Source organism: Mastigoproctus giganteus, chromosome 11 (genome assembly GCF_048544385.1).
Source record: "Mastigoproctus giganteus isolate SK-2022 chromosome 11, ASM4854438v1, whole genome shotgun sequence".
In the NCBI taxonomy this organism is placed as follows: Eukaryota; Metazoa; Arthropoda; class Arachnida; order Uropygi; family Thelyphonidae; genus Mastigoproctus; species Mastigoproctus giganteus.
The window spans coordinates 27,268,233-27,290,411 of record NC_143585.1 but is presented as its reverse complement, the minus strand read 5'-3'; the positions used below and the strand labels follow the sequence as shown (position 1 = coordinate 27,290,411).

At 37.3% G+C, this 22,179-nt stretch overlaps 1 protein-coding gene across 1 annotated transcript in view; it reads right to left on the bottom strand.

Moving 5' to 3' along the window:
• LOC150077832 (serine/threonine-protein kinase RIO3) overlaps positions 1 to 22,179 on the bottom strand; it is a 65,317-nt gene that overhangs the window by 27,062 nt on the left and 16,076 nt on the right. The window contains exons 3-4 of the mRNA XM_090384237.1: positions 11,161 to 11,321; positions 2,548 to 2,768 (exon numbers count right to left, since the gene is read on the bottom strand). Coding sequence (XP_090240363.1) covers positions 2,548 to 2,768; positions 11,161 to 11,321 — 382 coding nt within the window. The remainder of the gene's footprint in view (positions 1 to 2,547; positions 2,769 to 11,160; positions 11,322 to 22,179) is intronic.

Here is a 22,179-nt window from a genome sequence, read left to right as displayed (position 1 = left end):
GTTCCAACTTATCCTGCATGCAGAGGAATGTTCTTAATTCCTTAAGTATAGATCAGGACATCATAATTTTACCTGCAGACAAGGGTTGTTCTAATGTGGTAATGAACAGACAGGAGTATGCACAAGATCAGCCTATTGGAAGCCATGCAGTAAGGTTCTCAATAAGCTGGAAGAATTGGTGAATAAGTTGGTATATACCTGGTTCATAGATAAGAATTACTAAATAGATAAGATTACTTCCAACGTTGGAAGCTTCATGAGATGGGTTACAACCTTCAAGTTTTATGGGTTGCCCAAGATACATAACGTGGGCATGCCATTACATCCATTGTTTCTTGATGTGGCACCCCAACGCATGAACTCTCCATTCTTATCAAATTTATTTGCTCCGTACGTTTACTGTGTACACAGTTAGTAGTAGTTCCCAATTTTTACAAGTTGTTAGGAAGTCTAACATTTTGGAGAGTGAGATCATGGTTTCCTTCAACGTGGTTTCCCTGTATTCTGGTCCAACCTGCTGTTGCTTTTGCAAAGCAGTTGTTAGAAAGGGATTCCATGTTGAGGAATAGAACCTCCCTCTCCATTGAGGTTATATGCCAGGCTTTGAGCATTTGTTGGTCTAACTGCGCCACCGAGTTTGGCAAGGCTTTGTATAAACAGATGCAGGGGACCACTATGGGCACCCCCTATTGTGAATATCACTATGGGGGCACTTTGAAGAAAGAAATTTTGCAGGTTTACCTGTCCCCATCAAGCTCTGGTGCAGATATGTTGATATATATTTATTCCCTGGGGATCTGCAGTGCTGCTACTCCAATACCTAAATTCTGTCAACATACTTTTCTTTTACTATGGAAATAGAGGCAGACAATGCCCTGCTGTTTTCAGATATCCTAGTGTGCCACATGAGGGGCTAGCTGATTGGTTACCTTGGTGTACAGGAAGCCTATGTGCTGGGCTTGGTTTACTAATTATAAATTGCCCCTGTACTATACAAGTCTCCAGGGAGACTTGTACAGTGCAAGTGCTGAGCTTTGACACATACTGACAACATCACTGACAGAGAGGCTGAGTTTTTCTAGAATTCTAGGCCGATTTGTCCAAATGCAACTACTCCCTCATGTTCTGGATAGAATACAAATTCAATGTTATGAAATTGGTTTCCATTCTAGATGAGATGATTCACGCATTGTTACCGCATAAATCTCCTACCATACAGTTGTCTCTACTCGCCTTGCCAAGGTTTTATAGTGTTACCATATTGGCTGTGTACAACTTCCTCGTAGAAGATTGCAATTGGTTATGCCTAGGATAAAAAAAAACAAAAAAAAAAAACAAACTGATTGTTGCATTGTTCAATGGTGGTATACCGCATTGCTTGCCCAGATTGTGAGGCAGGTTACATTGGTAAATCTGAGTGCAGGCTAAGTGATGTCTGAGCATGGAGATATTCACTGATTTTAGCAGCTTTTCTGTCTCAGCATTATTGGGTTGAGCAGCACTGTAATCTTAACCCCCGGATGAACACCGAAATATTAGATGTAGCTCATAATGCATGCCACCTTATGGTTAGAGGTCCTCCAAATAGCTGTTGTGGGTCCCATTATTAATTGGGATTCTATTTTACCTAGCAATGAGATATAGCAGATAAATAATCGAGCAGGTAGTCATTGTGTACTGTGTTTTAAAGTCTGATGAATGATTGGCTGAAGATTAAATTATGTTAGCATGCTTATTTTCTTCCTTTCCCCCTCCTCCCTTTTTCTTTTCTTTCACCTGCCAGGCTCTATGCATAGTGTTATATATCTGGTGTAGCTTCTGGGATATAAAAAAGGCTTTTGTCATTCCTTCAGTCTAAGTTGAAAAAGTTGAAACCCACACCTCAAAAGAAAATTTAACTGCAGAAGTTTATTACAAATACAGACTAATATAAAATTTTTCACAGTAACAAACAAATGTAAAGCCTTTTTATCTTGCTCCCAGAATTAAAAAAAAAAAAATACACACACAAAAATAAATGTAAGTTAAAGTAAAAAAGTGCTGTAAAAAGCTAAAATTACAAAAACAAATAGTTGAGTGTGTGGGGGGGGGGAATAAATAAGAAGAAAATGTGGAAAGAATACATGCAAAAATTTTGAATATTTTAAATAAAAAGGCTTTTCACTTTTTTCAGTGCTTTTCCTTTTTACCGTTTTACTTTAACTTACATTATGTTCTAGACAACATTTTGTTGGATGTGTTAACACTCATCGTTTGGCAGGCTGCCCACCCACTGATGAGTGAGCAAAACAAGCTCCGAAATGGTGCTGTCTGGGTGGTGCCCACCAAGAATAAATAACAGTAGTCTCCTCTACTAGAGAAGCGTTATTTATTCAAAGTAGTGCAATACCTGGTATCTCATTATGAAGGTAGCCACAAAATGAGATAAAATCAATGATGCCTTTACACTACTCAGGTAGTTATATTTATGGGTAAACTATAGTGTATTTACACTGATATTATATAGTTAATATAATTCAATTTACATTATATATATATAAAGAATACCTCCATAACACGACGAGCATTCCTTTTTCCACATACATTTGCATCATGTTTGGTTGTAATAGTTTTACCCATTTTTACAATTCCACTTTTTCCTATTGGTGGTGTAGTCTTCTCAACTTCTTCAAATGTATCCCAGTGTTTGCCTTCAAAGTCCATTTCCGTTTCACCATCAGTCATATATGATTCAGGAAGCCGTCTATATTTGTCAAATGATAGGCACACTACAACAAAAATTAAATTAGCATACTCAATATATTATAGACCTAAGCTCTACTCTTTAATCAAAGATTCCAATGCATAATTATTTTCAGGCACTTTTTTTGGAAAAAAATTTTTTTAAAAGGTAAAATTTTTTAAAAGGTATTCATAACTGAAAATGGTAATCATATTTCAAACTATAACATAAATAGATTGGTCCAGCAGAGATAATAGTGGACCAATATTGAGATTGCTGGTATCTTTGATCAAAGAATGAAGTATTCAATCATTTCAAAACAAAATGACATTAAGAGTAGGAGACCGGCGGAATTACTTGACAAGTACAGGTCACTGATGAAAAAAAGCCGTGAATTAGGGTTGAAATTGAAAGTGTCTGCAATTCTGCCCAGACACGATAGGAGGGAGTATATGATGAGAGCCCTGTCAATCAATTCGGCCCTGGAAAGATTGTGCAGGGCTCAAGGGGTAGAATTTTTTTCAGCCTGGTCTGTACTTGTTAACAGGAGAGACTGCTTCTACAGGGATGGGATACACTTAAATAGAAAGGGTGCAAGAATATTTGCTGATGCTATCGAGGCAATGTTAGGTGGGTCGGAAAACTGCTAGATTGGGGGGATACAAGGACTAATAGATTAACAGTAGCCACTGGCAGAGGTGAAAGTGATTCTTGCACTGCTTCTATTGGAATGAGCCGCAGCCTGGAAAATAAGATGCAGGATATTTCAGAGACTGCTGGGAATCATTGGGGTACAAGTAAACACATGGGTTGTGTTAGGGTAGCTAAGAAAAAGAACAGGTGCATGTATACTTGTGTGTACACCAATGCTAGGAGTTTAGTAAATAAATTTGATGAATTTGAGGTATTGCTCAAAACATCAAAGGCAGATATTGTGGGGATTTCAGAGACGTGGTGTCACACAGATATAAGAAATGCAGAACTGGAATTTGGGGAGTACAATGTCTACAGAAAGGATAGACAGGATAGGAAGGGAGGAGGGGTTATGCTATTAGTTAAAAAACACATAAAATCCAAGGAAGTGAAGCCAGTCGACATCGCTGGACAGTGCAGTGTCGAGTCAGTTTGGTGTGACATAAGCATTGGGAGATCAAAATTGAGAGTAGGAGTGTGCTATAGGCCTAATGACTCTGATGAGTATAATAAGAAACTGTTCGGAGAAATAGAGTGGGCCAGTAAATCAGAGAGTCTTATAATGGGGGATTTTAATTTCCCAGATATTGACTGGAATTTGGGGGCTGGTCACTCACACAGTAGCAAGGCTTTTGTGGATTTATTGGATGATTGTTTTCTACATCAGCATGTTCGGGAGGCAACTACAGGGAGTAATACTCTTGATTTGATTATCAGTAGTGATTCTTCATGCATTAAGAATCTGCAGATAAATGAACCACTTGGTGGCAGTGATCACAGTGTGCTGAAGTGGGAGTTACTCAAAGAGGTAACTACCATTAGGGGTAAAGGGAAGGGGTATTGCTTTCGTAAAGGCGACTACAATGGACTGAGACAGTATTTAAATTCTATACAGTGGGATCAACTGATGATATTGCCAACAGCAAATTCAAAATGGGAAGCATTCAAAGAACTTATCGTGGAAGCTACTAGGCTTTACATACCAACTAAGAAATATTGTTCAAGGTTTAGGCCTAAATGGTTGTCAGATGAACTAATGAGGCATATGGCAGAGAAGAAAAATGCATGGGATACATACAAATTAACACGTGACACGGACGCCTATGATAGATACAAGTTGATCTGTAACCAAGTTACAAAGGAGGTTAGGCAGGCGAAGGCAGATTACGAGAGATCCTTGGCAAGGGATGCGAAGAAAAACAGCAAAGAGTTCTTTACTTATGTAAACTCTAGAAGGAAGGGGATGAATCAGATTGGTCCACTTGAGATCGATGGGTCAACTGTTGATGACCCTGCTTGGGTAGCTAACAAACTAAATGAATATTTTGCATCAACATTCACACATGAGGAGTTATTCAGCGAGGGGAATGCCAGAGGTGTATTCAACTCTAGCAGTAAGCTAGAGAATCTTGTAATAACTGAGAGCAAAGTGGAGGAGAAATTGTTGAAGATAAACACAAGAAAGGCACCTGGGGTGGATGGGATCTATCCAGTTATATTAAAGGAGGCAGCAAAGGAGGTAAGCAAACCCTTAGCCATAATTATGAGAGCTTCCTTGGACTCAGGGGAGGTACCCATTGACTGGAGATGTGCAAATGTGACCCCAATTCACAAAGGGGGATCAAAGGCTGACACAAGTAATTATAGACCTGTGAGTTTAACTTCTGTTCCCGGAAAATTAATGGAGGCACTGGTGAAAGAAGCACTGCAGGATCATCTAGACAAGACTTCAGTTATAGCTAGGACACAGCATGGTTTTGTTAAGGGGAAGTCTTGCCTGACCAATTTGATTGGATACTATGATGCAGTCACAAAAGAACTGGATGCAGGGAATAACTTTGATATTATATACTTGGATCTTAGAAAGGCTTTTGATACTGTTGCACATGGAAGACTGCTGCACAAATTGGAGCAGTGTGGCATTGGAGGCAAGTTGCTGCTATGGATAAAGGGGTGGTTGAGGGGGAGAAGACAGAGAGTGGTAATCAATGGACACTGCTCATCGTGGACTAATGTTATTAGTGGAGTCCCTCAGGGTTCAGTATTGGGGCCTTTATTGTTTTCTGTATTTATAAATGATATTGATGATGGTATATCAGGCTTAATGTCCAAGTTTGCAGACGATACGAAGGTTGGCAGGGTTGTCAAGGACATTACTGACACTATGCTGCTGCAACAGGATTTGGAAAGGTTGAGCAGATGGGCTTCGAGGTGGCAAATGAAGTTTAACATTGACAAATGTAAAGTACTACATATGGGAAACAGCAACCCCAGAGCAACGTATCAACTCTGTGGTACTACACTGACAGTGGTAGAGAATGAAAGGGACCTGGGGGTGGTGGTGCAGGCAGATATGAAGTTCTCTGAGCAGTGCAGACGAGCTGCAAGAGTAGCTCATGGTGTATTGTCAATGATATATAGGAATTTTTCTAGCAGGGATAAGGAGGTGATTATTCCCTTGTATAAGGCAATGGTCAGGCCACACCTAGAGTACTGTATACAGGCCTGGAGGCCTCATTTCAGGAAGGATGTAGAGCTGCTGGAACGAGTACAGGGAAGGGCAACTAGATTGGTGAATGGGACAAAGGGGTTCTCTTACGAAGAAAGGCTTAAGTTTTGCAAATTACAGTGTCTGGAAACTAGGCACCAGCGGGGTGATCTGATAGAGGTGTACAAAGCCTTGAATGGTTTGAGCATGCTCAATGCTGATGGGATTCTTCCTCTAGCTCAGAAAAATCACCTGAGAGGGCATAAATTCAAATTGAGGAAAGAAGATGTAGGATAGATGTGCGGAAATTTGCCTTTAGCCAGCGGGTGGTTGGTGGGTGGAACAGACTTCCATCCCTTGTCGTGGAAGTTGATAGCCTAAATAAGTTTAAGGCTCAGCTGGACAGGTATTTCGAACGAACAGAGGGGTGAAGTGGAAGTGGTTATTTTTATTTATTTATGTTACTTTTTTTTTTTTTTTTTTTTTTTTTTTTTTGGCTGATGCTGCATAAGCTTGCTTTCTTGCATCAAATGCCTCTGCTAATGCTAATGCTAACTGATCAATTTGCAAGCAACTTTGTGAGCATTTGACAGTTGATATTCTCATAGTAATAGTTCAGGGAAATTAATCCTGGTATGCCTAGAGAAACTGATAACAGCAGAAATGTTCAATAAGCCTTTTCAATTTTCCCAATTTCCTTAAATCCAGATTTAAAGGATGATTTCCCCAACAATTTACTGTTACATAAGCTCTTCACTGATGCAGTAGGAAAACAAGTTGATAAAAAAAAATCAATATTCACACACAGTTTTTAAAAAGAGTGATCAGTTGCCACTATCACAAAGAATTTGTAAAGTTCACATGTTTACAAGAAAATGATCACTGAAAGTGCATGTAGGTCAATTAATTCTAAAATGCATCACGAAAAAAATATTTCACTAACAAATTTTGTCAGACATTTTTAATGAATTTACTTCTAATTAAACAATTAGATAATAAATACATGTTTATATTTTTCTGGAGATGCTTTGCTCCCTCCAGTGAGTGAAACTTATTATTCTCACTTTAGAAACAACTTTGTTACACACAACCTAAAATTACTAATATTGTTTTTAATTGAAAAAACATCACTAAAAAGAGGCAAATCTATTATTCATTTAAAACTCTAAAGCACTTCTGTGACCAGTTTCAAAGCTTACTGGCTCCTCATCAGACAGCAGATGACTTCAATTAGCAACTTTGTGTTGAACTATAAATAATGTGAAGTCTAAATAAAAGGCCAAGCAAAGAAAAACTTTCAGTTAAACATGCAACAAACATTGCATTTATATAGCCCTTAGTACTAAGCTGTATTGCCTGATACAAAAATTAGTGAAGGAGCAAGGTTTTTATTTCAATGCAGGTATTGAAATACAGGAACTCCCCAACTTACTGAAATTTGACTAAGTTTTTGCCAGATGGTGCAAACTTAAAAATTTTGGAAATGTATTTTGCATCTCTTAGGAATAAATGGAGGTATCGTGAAAATATTGTAATGTGAACATTGTGGTTTTTTTTTTGTAATTCGTTCCAAGCCCTTGGAGGTTGAAAATTTCACTATATTACTAAGCTGTTTATATCTCTCTAAAAGGTCATATTTATAATGGAAATGCACTACCCTTTCATTGTTATCATATGTTCTGTTATAAGAATCAATTTTGAATGCCTTTGTGATATTTTTTAAAAGCACGTTTCTGGAGGTCACAACCATAAAACAATAAAAAGCAATTTGCACTTTCCGGTTTATTGAGCTTTTCTGTTAGTGCATCTAATTATAAACAGGTAGTAAACTCTCTTATTGCATTTGCGATAATACTGATAACTGTAATTGTATGGGTTTTTATGCTATTATGGTGAAATGTGTTCCCATTCACCGAAATCTTCAATAATATAAAAAACAAATTTTCAGAAACTTCTCTTCATTCCTATTTACATATTACAATGATGAAAGGAAAGCGACCAACAAAAAGTGTAAGTGGTGGTACTGCCAGGAAACTAAACAAAATTGATTTAGAAATGAAGATGAAAATGATTAAGTAGTAACTAGGACAAAGTTTGTCATCTATTGCATGGGAATTAGGTCTCGCTGCTTCAACAGTAAATACTATTTTAAGGGACAGTGCACGTATAAAAGAACATATTAAAGGGTCAATGCATTTAAGATCAACAGTGATCACAAAACAGCATTCAGGTGCTATATCGAAGATGGAAAAGCTGTTAATAATATGGATGGAAAATCAGATTCAGAAGTGAGTGCCCCTCAGTCTAATGACCATTCAAGCAAAAGCAACAAGTATTTATAAAGATATTAAGGATGAGTAAGGCAAACCCCAACTCAAGTTTGTGGCAAACAACAGGTGGTTTTATAGGTTCAAGCATCGCGCTGGTTTCCAAAACATTAAAGTATGCAGTGAAGTCGCCAGTGCCGATTCTGCAGCTGCAGAGAAATTTTGGGATGTGTTGGAAAAAATTATTGATGAAGGCAGCTATTCAATGCAGCAATTTTTAACATTGACGAGACTGCTCTGTATTGGAAAAAAAAATGCCAGATTGAACATACATTGGCAAAGAGGAAAAGACAATGCCAGGTTTCAAGGCTTCAGAAGATAGGACCATGCTCTTGCTTGGGGCTAATGCAGCGGGAGATTACAGATTAAAACCACTGCTTGTGTACCATTCTGGAAATCCTCGTGCAGTTAAAGGCCTCAATAAAGCCACCCTATCCATGCATTTCCAATTGAACCAGAGAGCGTGGATAACAATATCTCTCTTTGAGGATTGGTTTAATTGCTGCTTCATTCCTGGGGTTCAAAAATATTGTAAAGACAACGACGTTCCTTTCAAGATTTTGCTTCTATTAGATAATGCTACTGAACATCCTACGCATCTAGATTTCAATTCAAACGGGAGCCATATTTCTACTGCCAAACAATTTCACTCACCCAACCTATGGATCAGAGAGTTATTTCAAATTTAAAAGCACACCATTTGCTCAGGCATTGTCTGCAGTAGATGGGGAGAAAAATTTTACGTTAAGAAACTTTTGGAAATCTTACAATATTTACCACGACATCTTAAACATTAATAAGGCAAGGGCAGAAATTACTAAAAGTTGTTTAAATGGCAGATGGAAGAAAATATGCCCATGGCACGTAAAAGGCTTCAAAGGATTTGAAAAAGACGAATCATATGAAGGTTACAGTTAAGATTGTAAAGGCTGCAGAGCTACTTCAGTTGGAGATTGATGCCAAAGATGGAGGAGTTAACAGAGGAAGAAGAGAAGGAATTATTTAAGAAGAACTTATTGACTTGCAGACAGCGATAGTGAAAGAAGAAAATGTTGACAAAGCTCAAGATGAACCAAACGAGGAGTTGAGAAGCTTCATCACCAGAGAGATGGCATTTCGCGAAATTGCATCAACAATGGCGAGGTTTGAGAAGATGGATCCTGACAGCAAAAGATTCTTAAAAGTTAAGAGGGGTGAACGATATGCTTGCTTGCTACAAATAAATCTATGAAGAAAAGAAAAAAGCCACCATCCAGTCATCCATTAATATGTTTTTTCGTAAGGTTGAGTGGCTGACCCCTTCTAAATCTCTACAGCCCTCAACCTCTGCAGCGGTGTACTTATCAGATGAAGATGTCGATTCTGGCAACGATGTTCGAGAGGTAAAAAACTTAATGACCTTATGCCTGTTTCCTCTCTTTGTAATTTTATAATTTTGAAATTGCATGCTTTTGTAATTTTTCCTGTGCACGAGATAAAAAAATTGAATAAATACAATAAATAATTCTATTCACATGTTTGTCGAACATTTCTTTTTTGATTCAATCAATTCAGCTAGCACAGTTGCGAGTGCTGCACGAGCATGGGAGAAATTCCAACTTGCGTAGCATTCCGCAGAACATAACCCTTACATAAGTCGGGGAGTTCCTATAATTATAAAATAAATGCTTCTCTGCATTATATTTTTGTGTCTAGGGAGAGACCCTTTGTTCCCTCAGTGACACCAACAGGCTGGGCTTATGCTCACTTTAGAAATGACATTGGAAGCAGAAATTACTAATATGTTTTTAACGGAATAACATATCAATACTCTTATGTACATATTTTTCACATAATTAATACTACAAAACAGAATTGTCCAATCTGCATATTTAGATTTAAATGCCAGTTTTATCTCAAGTGCAAACCTGGTCCCCCCATCACTAAAGCTTCATCTACACAGCTTATTCTATTTTCTTCCCCTAAACGCTGTAGTAACTACATCTGTTCTAAGTCCTTCACAGGATACCAATGCTTTTCTTTAATAGTGTTAACCAGCACTGGCAACTATTCACTGTGTTATTGGCACTCAGATGAATAATTCATCTGAGTGCCAATAATCACTCTTCATTTCAATATGTGCCCATAGCTTTGCTCCAGTATGGCAATGTGACTACTGATTTTTAAAATCTCAAATCTACATCTCAGTAACAAGAAAACTAAAGCAAAGCCATCAGAAATATATAAGAGCAGACTGACTGCATGTTGATCACTTTTTTTTTTTTTTTTTGATAACTATTACAAGCACTTTCAACCTTCCAACAGTCATTTCTTGTTGCTGACAGTAATGGCACTTTTGGCAGAGAATTCTGAACATTCAATCATCTCATCTCAATCTACCCTTTTTTTGCTATATCTATAAATCTGATTTATATGCACATATTTTCTTAAAAAGTTAGTAATAAGGACAGAGGTTCTTATTACAAGAACATTAAATGTACTGCAGTTCATTTAATGTTCTTTTGCAACCATGCAGATTCTCACCCACCCAATTACTGAAATGGTTTCCAGCAAGTGCTTTAGAAAATGAGGATATGAACTTAAAAAAAAAAAAAAAAGGTTTATTTTGCTCAAGTAAGACAGCTTTTGATTTTATAGTTTTTATTTTTGTGATAGACCAATAGGCAGGAAAATAGCATTTCTATTTAAAGAGGTGAGGGGAATAACAAATGTAGGAAATACATGCATGCATTTTACTTCACAAATGTGTAGTTTTTTTTTTGTTTTTTTTTACACATTTTCTACCCTTTGACTACAAAACTGAGTCATATTCTAATAACTTTTACTGAATGGGGTAACCTTTTCAAAACAGTGTTCAGAGCCACGTTTTTTTATGCTAGTCTGCAAAACTTAGGTCCTTATTACAAGCATAAAAATCAATAAAAACTTACCTTTGCTCTTTCCATTAAATTTTTTCTCTTCTTGAGATAGTAAGGTATCATGTTCTCGATCAAACTCCATCTGTAGCAGTTGCGCTACCACATGATCATCACTACAGTCTGGGTCACTCTCCAAAGGCAGTTTTCCAGCTTCTGCAGCAGCAGCATGTTTACTATTAAAATATAATTTTATTTTAAATTTCAAAATTTGCGCAGAAAGCTTCCACCCCCCAACTTTTTCTCTAATATTAACTTATTTTTCACTGGCATATGGCTGTATATCAATAAGAAGGTACCTCATCAAACAATATATCCAAAATAACTTTAGGATATACTTTTTTTTGTATAAAAGTCTATAAAATGACAGCCTCTGCAATGTGCTTTAATACTGTCTAAAAACCATCTGGAATTGCACACCTTGCAGACTGACAAATACAAAAATGTTTGCTCAGGAAAATTAAGATTCTGGAGTCCAGTGTTAACATACATTAAAAAAAAGAAGTAATAGAGGATCTGCATAACATCACGTAAGTTGAAATTATTTGAATAAATAAAGCACATTTTCCTGCACTGGAAACAGGCAATTATTGAATACAAATTTCAAGCCCTGTAACAAACTAAAAACACTAAGATACCTAAAACTTTAGCAATTCTTCTAGTTTATTACAGTTTCACTTTGAAAAAAAAGAGCCAATGAAAGGATTTAAGTGAATTTTACATGAATTGTCTTCATTTGTAATATAAACTTAAGTGTTTTATTCAGTAAAAAATAAAGTATTTAACCAACAGAATAAGTTGGCAATAAGTAAACTATATAATCAACAAAATAAGTTGGATAAAAATAAGCTATGTAACCAAAAATCATACTAGGTTAAAGATAAAATAACCTTAAAAATACAAATTTCAAAATATAGATTTTTTAGAAGTGAAGTTAAGTAAACTATATGTTAAAAGATATTTTTGATAATGAGATTGGCATTAGTAATATTAGTCATATAGTAGAAAGAAGCCACAGACTCTGCACTGACAAAAAATAAAGTAGATAAGAAAATATGCACTTCCCTCGTCATGCAGTTAACTATCCAGTTGATCCCCTAGAATTTCTTCAAACTGTCAGCCTCGACTACCTGTGGAGGCAACCTGTTCCAGTAATCAACAACTCACTGGCTAAAAGAAAAAAACCAATAAACAGAACAGACTGGAACACTTCACTATATTCCAATGAACCTTTTACCTTAGAATAGCCATATGACTCAGACAGCAAGATATAGAAGCATGCCCTGTACATATATTTTTTGTATATACAGGGTTGTTAAAATTAAAGTATCCCTATGTAGAGGGCTCTGGAGCAAGTTCTAAGGCTTGTACTGAAGAGAAATTTGGACAACAGGTACAATAAAGAATGCACTCGCCATTTATTTGAAAAAAAAAATTAGTTACAAAATTTGTCACTATATGGCACTGTGGCAATACAGTGCTATAACACTTGAACAGTGCTATAATTGTTCAATGTATCCTCCATTTTGGTCAACAACAGTTTCCATTCAAAGAACAGCATTTCCTACAGCAGAACGTAACATGTCAACTGGAATAGCCAGCATATGACATCTAATGCTGTCCTTCAGATCTGCCAGAGTTTGACATCCTTCCCAATACACCTGGTTCTTCAAAAAAACCCCACAACCAGAAGCCGCAAGGGGTGAGGTGCAGTGATCAGGGTGGCAAGATGTCTGGAAACAACAGCTGATGACCCATTCGTCTGTAAAGTGTTGCCTTAGCAATCTCTGGACACAACAGTGGATGTGGGGTGGCACAACATCTTGCATGAATATGGTATCCTGAAGGCACCCATGTTGTTGCAAAATTTGCCAACATTTCATAATATCACTGTCCAGTGATGGAACAGGTGTGGGGTCCAATCGGTGTTACTTAACAAGTACAGGTCACTGTTGAACAAAAGCCGAGAATTAGGGTTGAATTTGAAAGTGTCTGCAATTCTGCCTAGACACGATAGGAGGGAGTATATGATGAGAGCCTTGTCGATCAATTCGGCCCTGGAAAGATTGTGCAAGGCTCATGGGGTAAAATTTTTTTCAGCCTGGACTGTACTTGTTAACAGGAGAGATTGCTTCTACAGGGATGGGATACACTTAAATAGAAAGGGTGCAAGAATATTTGCTGATGCTATCGAGGCAGTGTTAGGTGAGTCGGAAAACTGCTAGCTTGGGGGGAGACAAAGACCAATAGATTGACAGTAGCCACTGGCAGAGGTGAAAGAGATTCTTGCACTGCTTCTATTAGAATGAGCAGAAGCCTGAAAAACAAGATGCATGATATTTCAGAGACTGCTGGGAGCCATTGCGGTACAAGTAAACACATGGGTTGTGTTAGGGTAGCTAAGAATAGAAACAGGTGCAGGTATACTTGCGTGTACACCAATGCTAGGAGTTTAGTAAACAAATTTGATGAATTTGAGGTATTGCTCAAAACATCAAAGGCAGATATTGTTGGGATATCAGAGATGTGGTGTCACACAGAAATAAGGGATGCAGAACTGGAATTTGGGGAGTACAACATCTACAGAAAGGATAGACAGGATGGAAGGGGGGAGGGGTTATGCTATTAGTTAAGAAACACATAAAAACCAAGGAAGTGAAGCCAGTCGACATCGTTGGACAGTGCAGTGTTGAGTCAGTTTGGTGTGACGTAAGCATTGGGAGATAAAAATTGAGAGTAGGAGTGTGCTATAGGCCTAATGACTCTGATGAGTATAATAAGAAACTGTACAGAGAAATAGAGTGGGCCAGTAAATCAGAGAGTCTTATAATGGGAGATTTTAATTTCCCAGATATTGACTGGAATTTGGGGGCTGGTTACTCACACACTAGCAGGGCTTTTGTGGATTTATTGGATGATTGTTTTCTACATCAGCATGTTCGGGAGGCAACTAGAGGGAGTAATACTCTTGATTTGATTATCAGCAGCGATTCTTCATGCATTAAGAATCTGCAGATAAATGAACCACTAGGTGGCAGTGATCAGTGTGCTGAAGTGGGATTTACTCAAAGAGGTAACTACCATTAGAGGTAAAGGGAAGGGTTATTGCTTCCGTAAAGGCGACTACGATGGACTGAGACAGTTTTTAAATTCTATACAGTGGGACCAACTGATGATGTTACCAACAGCAAATTCAAAATGGGAAGCATTCAAAGAACTTATCTTGGAAGCTACTAGGCTTTACATACCAACTAAGAAATATTGTTCAAGGTTTAGGCCAAAATGGATGTCAGATGAACTAATGAGGCATATGGCAGAGAAGAAAAATGCATGGGATACTTACAAATTAACACATGACAGAGAAGCCTATGATAGATACAAATTGATATGCAACCAAGTTACAAAGGAGGTTAGGCAGGCGAAGGCAGATTACGAGAAATCCTTCGCAAGGGATGCAAAGAAAAACAGCAAAGAGTTTCTTTACTTATGTAAACTCTAGAAGGAAGGGGATGAATCAGATTGGTCCACTTGATATTGATGGGTCAACTGTTGATGATCCTGCTCAGATAGCTAACAAACTAAATGAATATTTTGCATCGACATTCACACATGACTTATTCAGCGAGGGGAATGCCAGAGGTGTATTCAACTCTAGCAGTAAGCTACAGAATCTTGAAATAACTGGGAGTAAAGTGGAGGAGAAACTGTTGAAGATAAACACAAGAAAGGCACCTGGGGTGAATGGGATCTATCCAGTTATATTAAAGGAGGCAGCAAAGGAAGTAAGCAAACCCTTAGCCATAATTATGAGAGCTTCCTTGGACTCAGGGGAGGTACCCATAGACTGGAAATGTGCAAATGTGACCCCAATTCACAAAGGAGGATCAAAAGCTGACACAAGTAATTATAGACCTGTGAGCTTAACTTCTGTTCCAGGAAAATTAATGGAGGCACTGGTTAAAGAAGCACTGCAGGATCATTTAGACAAGACTTCAGTTATAGCTCGGACACAGCGTGGTTTTGTTAAGGGGAAGTCTTGCCTGGCCAATTTGATTGGATATTATGATGCTGTCACAAAAGAACTGGATGCAGGGAATAGCTTTGATATTATATACTTGGATCTTAGAAAGGCTTTTGATACTGTTGCACATGGAAGACTGCTACACAAATTGGAGCAGTGTGACATTGGAGGCAAATTGCTGCTATGGATAAAGGGGTGGTTGAGGGGGAGAAGACAGAGAGTGGTAATCAATGGACACTGCTCATCGTGGACTAATGTTATTAGTGGAGTCCCTCAGGGCTCAGTGTTGGGTCCATTATTGTTTTCTGTATTTATAAATGATATTGATGATGGTATATCAAGCTTAATGTCCAAGTCTGCAGATGATACAAAGGTTGGCAGGGTTGTCAAGGACACTACTGACACTATGCTGCTGCAACAGGATCTGGAAAGGTTGAGCAGATGGGCTGAGAGGTGGCAAATGAAGTTTAACATTGACAAATGTAAAGTACTGCACATGGGAAACAGCAACCCCAGAGCAACGTATCAACTCTGTGGTACTACACTGACAGTGGTAGAGAATGAAAGGGACTTGGTTGTGCAGGCAGATATGAAGTTCTCTGAGCAGTGCAGACGGGCTGCAAGAGTAGCTCATGGAGTATTGTCAATGATATACAGGAATTTTTCCAGCAGGGATAAGGAGGTGATTATTCCATTGTATAAGGCAATGGTCAGGCCACACCTAGAGTACTGTATACAGGTCTGGAGGCCTCATTTCAAGAAGGATGTAGAGCTGCTGGAACGAGTACAGAGAAGGGCAACAAGATTAGTGAATGGAACAAAGGGGTGCTCTTACGAAGAAAGGCTTAAGTTTTGCAAATTACAGTGTCTGGAGACTAGGCACCAGCAAGGTGATCTGATAGGTGTATAAAGCCTTGAATGGTTTAAGCATGCTCAATGCTGATGGGATTCTTCCTCTAGCTCAGAAAAATCACCTGAGAGGGCATAAATTCAAATTGAGGAAAGACAGATGTAGGATAGATGTGCGGAAATTTGCCTTTAGCCAGCGGGTGGTTGGTTGGTGGAACAGACTTCCATCCCTTGTAGTGGAGGTTGATAGCATAAATAAGTTTATAAGGCTCAGCTGGACAGGTATTTTGAACGAACAGAGGGGTGAAGTGGAAGTGGGTTTTTTTTTTTTTTTGGCTGATGCTGCATAAGCTTGCTTTCTTGCATCAAATGCCTCTACTAATGCTAATGTCCTGTCGCTTCAAATTTTGCAATCATTTTGCAGACAGCAGAACCAGTCATAGGTCCATGCCTTATGCATTTCTGATGCCAGAATTCTCTGATAGACACAGCTGCATTGTTGCTGTTCTAATAGTACAGCTTCATTAATAGCACCTCTTTTCCTTCAATGTTGTTGGCATTGCTGCTGTAGTGCAGGTAAACATCTACTGTATGATTTTGACTTATGACTGCTTTGCTTTTATACAGTACAGTAGAGATGAGTAGTGGTGCTGTGGCAATAACTTACAATTATGCAAACAGCGTAAGTTATTTGCATAATCGTAACTAAGATAGTTACGTGCCATACAGTGACAAATTTTGTAACTATTTTTTTTTTTTTTTTTTTTCAATAAATGGCGAGCGCATTCTTTATTGCATTTGTTGTCCAAATTTCTCTTCTGGAGCCTTAGAACTTGCTCCAGAGCCCCTCTACATAGGAATACTTTTAACAACCCTGTACTACGGAGTCTTGATAATCAAAATTTCAGTAAACCAAGTCAGATTTAATCACATATCACTAGCAAAAAAAAAAAAAAAAAAACTATACCTATTTTTAAATTATAAAACAATGAGTGAGTGACAATTTTGATATTGACAGATATGATTTAGTAATTAAAAGAAATAAATTTAATGATTTTCATAATAAAAATGACTACATTTACAGAAGACAACAAAAAAAAAAAAAAAATGATCGCTTAAGATTTTTTAGATAAACATGCAAATTGAGGAGAGGACTATAACACCATTAATTTCTAATCTAATATTGTGTTGTACAAAATATATCCAATTAGTAACTTTTTTTTTTTTTATGTGGTAAAAAAAAGTATTTCTGCTAACTTTAATAGATTATACTTGTTAAGATGCACCCTGGTGACTGCAACCAAACAATTAAAATAAATTGGACAAACAACAAAATCATAAAATGGGAGATGGTTTGTACATTTTTCATATGGGTGAAAAAAAAAAGGTGAATTTGATATATCATTGATCACACCAAGTTTAATTAAAATTTGATTTAGCATCCAATTAGGCTTTCTCTTTTTTTTAAAAAAGAGAAGACATTTAGAAGATCAGGAATGGTGGATATTGAGTTAACTTTATGTTCTGTGAATTCCAGTGCAGCTGCATCAGTCTTGATGGACTGATAACTGGCAGAACATGGCAAGTTAGTCACAAAAAATATTATTAAGGCAACTGCCATCACCTTAAATTTAAATGCAACAAGAATGGAAATTTCAAAATTGCATAAAAACGTTATGCAAATTCAAGTTCTTCTGAGAGGTACATCAATGTTGGATAACTGCTGAAGTGCATCACCAAAGGGAGATGAGAACTAAGCAGCTGTAATTATAAGATTCAATCAAATTCCATCAAGTAAACCCTACATATTCTTCTTGATATCTCAGCATTAACAGTTAACTTTTTGTTAATGTATTGATATTTATGATAGTATGATGGTGACAACCTTTCACAAGTTAAACCTGGTTAAAATAAATAAAATATTTGAGTCAGGAGGGGTGAAAAATTTCCAGGGGGAGTTAAGATCGCTCTGGAAACTTTCGGTTTAAGATTTGCCATTGATTAGAATAAAGTCAAGTGTATCTCTTCATCCTAATTAAACCATTAACTGTAAAATGGCTTATTTTTTAAACCCTTTCCTACTATTTCAATTATCAGCTTAGATCAGACAGAGTACCCAGAGACACATTTATAGTCAGACAGAAATCTTTTTTAATGCTTCTACCTTCAAAAGGATTAACTACTATTGAGAACACTGCTGTAATACGGCTATTTTATTCATTCTTTTGTCTAAAATTTTATTTTGCTACACAGTGAATATATCTTTTCTGAGGTATATTTTTATGAATTTGTAAATTTTTAATTAAAATTATTTAGAACATACTGTTTGATCAGATTATTCTTTCCATTACAGGTATATGCCAATATCAAGTAAATTAATGTTAAAATTTTATATAAACCCTACAACTATTTTAATAGCTTTTTCAAAATAATATATAAAAAAAAGTTAGCAAGAGATTAACTCAATCTTTTGCGTAGAATGCTTCCAGTCAATTCTCTCCAAATGTAACGAATAAAATAAAATAAATGTATAAAATAATTTAATGAATTCTTTCACGCAAAGATATGACCAATTCAATGCGCAAATGGAATCGAAAGTCAAGAGCCCCCATCCGACCCCGAAACACATCAAACCAGCTCAGCAAGACCACCAGTGTGAGAAGACTTCAGAATAAATAATTAAAATCAGAAAACCGCTTACAAGAATAAATAAATAAATAAAATCACAATTAAAAATTGGATGAACACACAAATTAAACGAAATTCATAGCTTTTCCCTTCCTTAAGCAGACAACACTGACACGATGATTTAAGAGCCTAACACATGCACACTTCAAGATATTTCCATCCTGTGAACACAGCGATCAGTCAAAAAGCGCTGTCTGCTTAAGGAAGGGAAAAGCTGTGAATTTCCTTTAATTTGTGTGTTCATCCAATTTAATCATGATTTTAATTTTTAATTGCGATTTTAATTATTTATTCTCTTAAGTAGTTTTCTGATTTTAATTATTCATTCTAACACTCGTGGTCTTGCTGAGCTGGTTTGATGTGATTCAGGGTTGAATGGGGGCTCTCTGCTTTCGATTCCGCTGTGCGTCAAATCAGTCATATATCTGAGTGAAAGAATTCATTAAATTATTTTATCTGTTTATTTTATTCATTACATTTGGAGAGAGAATTGACTGTAAGCATTGTAAGCAAAAGATTGAGCTAATCTCTTACTCTTAAATATATTGTAATAACGTAGCTCTGTGTTTTTACTAATCTTATAAAATAATATACACTGATGAGCCAAAACATTATGACCAGTGAGTCATTATGCAAATCAAAGCAACTGCAGGTGAACTACAGCACATGGGCGGGTCGGGACACGGTACAAAAAAAAACCTGATACTGAGCTCCATTAATCAGTGTTACCCTTGTTCTTCAGATGGGAAAGGCAGCAGACTTAAACAAGTTTGACAAAGGCCAAATTGTGATAGCCAGATGACTGGGTCAGAGAATATTCGAAACAGCACGGCTGGTGAGGGTGCTCCCAGTTAGCAGTGGTTAGTACCTACCGAAAGAGGTCCGAGGAGGACCCATGAACTGCCGGCGAGGTGTTGGACAACCATGGTTCATCGATGCTCAAGGTGAGTGAAGGCTCTCCCAGATGGTACGTGGCAAAAGAAGGGTGACCGTGGTGCAACTAGCCAGTAATTGGAATGCTGGTGACAGGAGTAATGTTTCACAACACACAGTAATCGAACCCTGCTGAAAATGGGGCTGTGTAGCTGCAGGCCAATCCGAGTGCCCATGCTAACCAGGGTTCACCAGCAACAGTGCCTACAATGGGCAAACGAGCATCGAAACTGGACATTGAGTGATTAGAAGAAGGTCATCTGGTCCAACGAATCACATTTCCTGTTGCACCATGTGGATGGCTGGGTAAGTGTGCATCATTTACCTGGGGAAGTGATGGCACCTAGATGCACCATGGGACAAACACAAGCCAGTGGTGGCAGTGTCATGCTTTGGCCGATGTTCTGTTGGGATACCCTGGGTCCAGCCATCCATGTGCCGGGCATTCTGCCATCTACCACCTATCTAAACATCACTGCTGACCAGGTACACCTTTTCATGGCAACAGTCTTCCCCTCTGGTGCCGTCTTTCAACAGGATAATGCGCCATGCCACACTGCCCAGATTGTTTGAGAGTGGTTCGCGGAACATGAGGAAGACTTCTAGGTATTGCCCTGTCCTCCAAATTCCCCAGACATCAATCCCATCAAGTATCTGTAGTTTGTGTTGGAACAGCAACTCCGATCTGCAGTGTCTCAACCATGGACCTTACAGGAGTTAAAGGATCTACTGGTTACATGTTGGTAACAAGTACCACAAGACACATTTAGAAATCTTGTAATGTCCATGTCTTGGCCGGGTACGAGTTGTTTTGGCTGCACATGGAGGACCAACATCATTAGGTAGGTGGTCATAATGTTTTGGCTCATCGGTGTATAAGAACAACACTATTTCAAATTTAATACAGTTTTTTTTTAATCTGCTTTAGCTAAAATCAGTTCTGAAACAATTCAAAACTAACTGAAGACTTAAAACTAACTTTTTCTGTTAAAAAAAAAAAAAAAAAAAAAAAAAAAAAAAAATGATGTAGTGCCATATACTTGAATATTTCAAGTTCATATATTTTAGTTGCAACATTATCACTGGAGTATTATAATGATGAAAATTAAATTGGTAACTTTTACAAGTGCAAAAAGTGTGATTTGTTTGAAGAAAATGTGACAAAACTGCAACTCAGAACATATAACAAAAAGAACTGCCTACTAGGTGCTCTGCACTTGAGGAATACAAAAATTGAATCACTCAAAGAAAAGTGGAGAAATAAGCATTATTTATGAATGTGTAAAAACTACAAGGAAGGTATTTGTCCATGGTCCATACAAATCTATAGCACTAGTTGAAACCATGAAGTGCCACAGACATCCAACAGTATGGAGCATTTTAGGAAAACACTTGTCATTCAAGCCATGCAGACTAACATTACAGAAAATCAATTACAATATTGGTAGGCTAGTCAAAAAGATGGATGCCAGAGTTTTACAATTAATTGTGCCAAAATGGCATTTTCAGGGTCTATGGTATGGTTGAAAAATGCCCAGATATGATTGAAAAATGCTCATAATAGTCTCAATATATCCAACATATACATAAATAAAGAAAAACTTCCACTTATACTCTAGAAGGCAGAAACCAGAAGAGTTTACAACTTCTGATTGAAAAGTTTGGCAACTAGACATTTTAGGGTGGATCTTATAGAGGTATATAAGGTCCTGATGGGAATCAGTAAAGTGAACAATGGAGGTATATTTTCACTGGTAGAAGGGAAAAGAAGAAACAGAGGGTAGAAAATACAAAATTTTAGGGAGTAACAGAAGGCCAGATCTCAGTCATTTTATGAGATCCAGCCTTCTGCAGTGTGTTGTGTTACAGATCATTGGAATGAATTTCCACCAAATGAAGTGGCCAAGGTGAAAAGTTTGGTAAAGTTTAAAGCAGAATTGAACAACCACTTTTTGGCAACAAGGTAGATATGAATGATGAAAATTCCCCCCCCCCCCACACACACACTTTTTGTCTGCTTTCTTGCATCATTTAGCCATTATAACACTAATACTAACTTAACTTCACTGTAACTGCTTTTTTTCACAAAAAGCGATGGGCCATGCACATTTTGTGAAATGTAAAGGCTTGATCTCACAAATGTGCAAATTTTTATTTGCATATGTTAATTCCAGGACCACAGTCAGCTCTCTATCCAAATGTTATCATGATTTATCTGTGATATCCACTGAAGTTATGATTGGTTTGTTGGACTGGCCAATCCTGTTGTATGGAACCCATGCCTATAGGGAGTTCCAATGACATAAGACATCTCCCAAAGCAACAATTTGTTACCTGTAATAAGTTTAGGAACTGATTTATTAAGTAATTTATATAATCATTTCAGATATTCATGTACCATTATGTAAATAATTTCTATGCAAAATTCTCCAATTGCATATTCACACTGTACCTGCCCTACTTATGGTTTTAATAACTATCCAATTGTGAAAGCCTTTGAGAAAGATGAGTCTACAATAATCTTTGGAGATTATTGTATACTC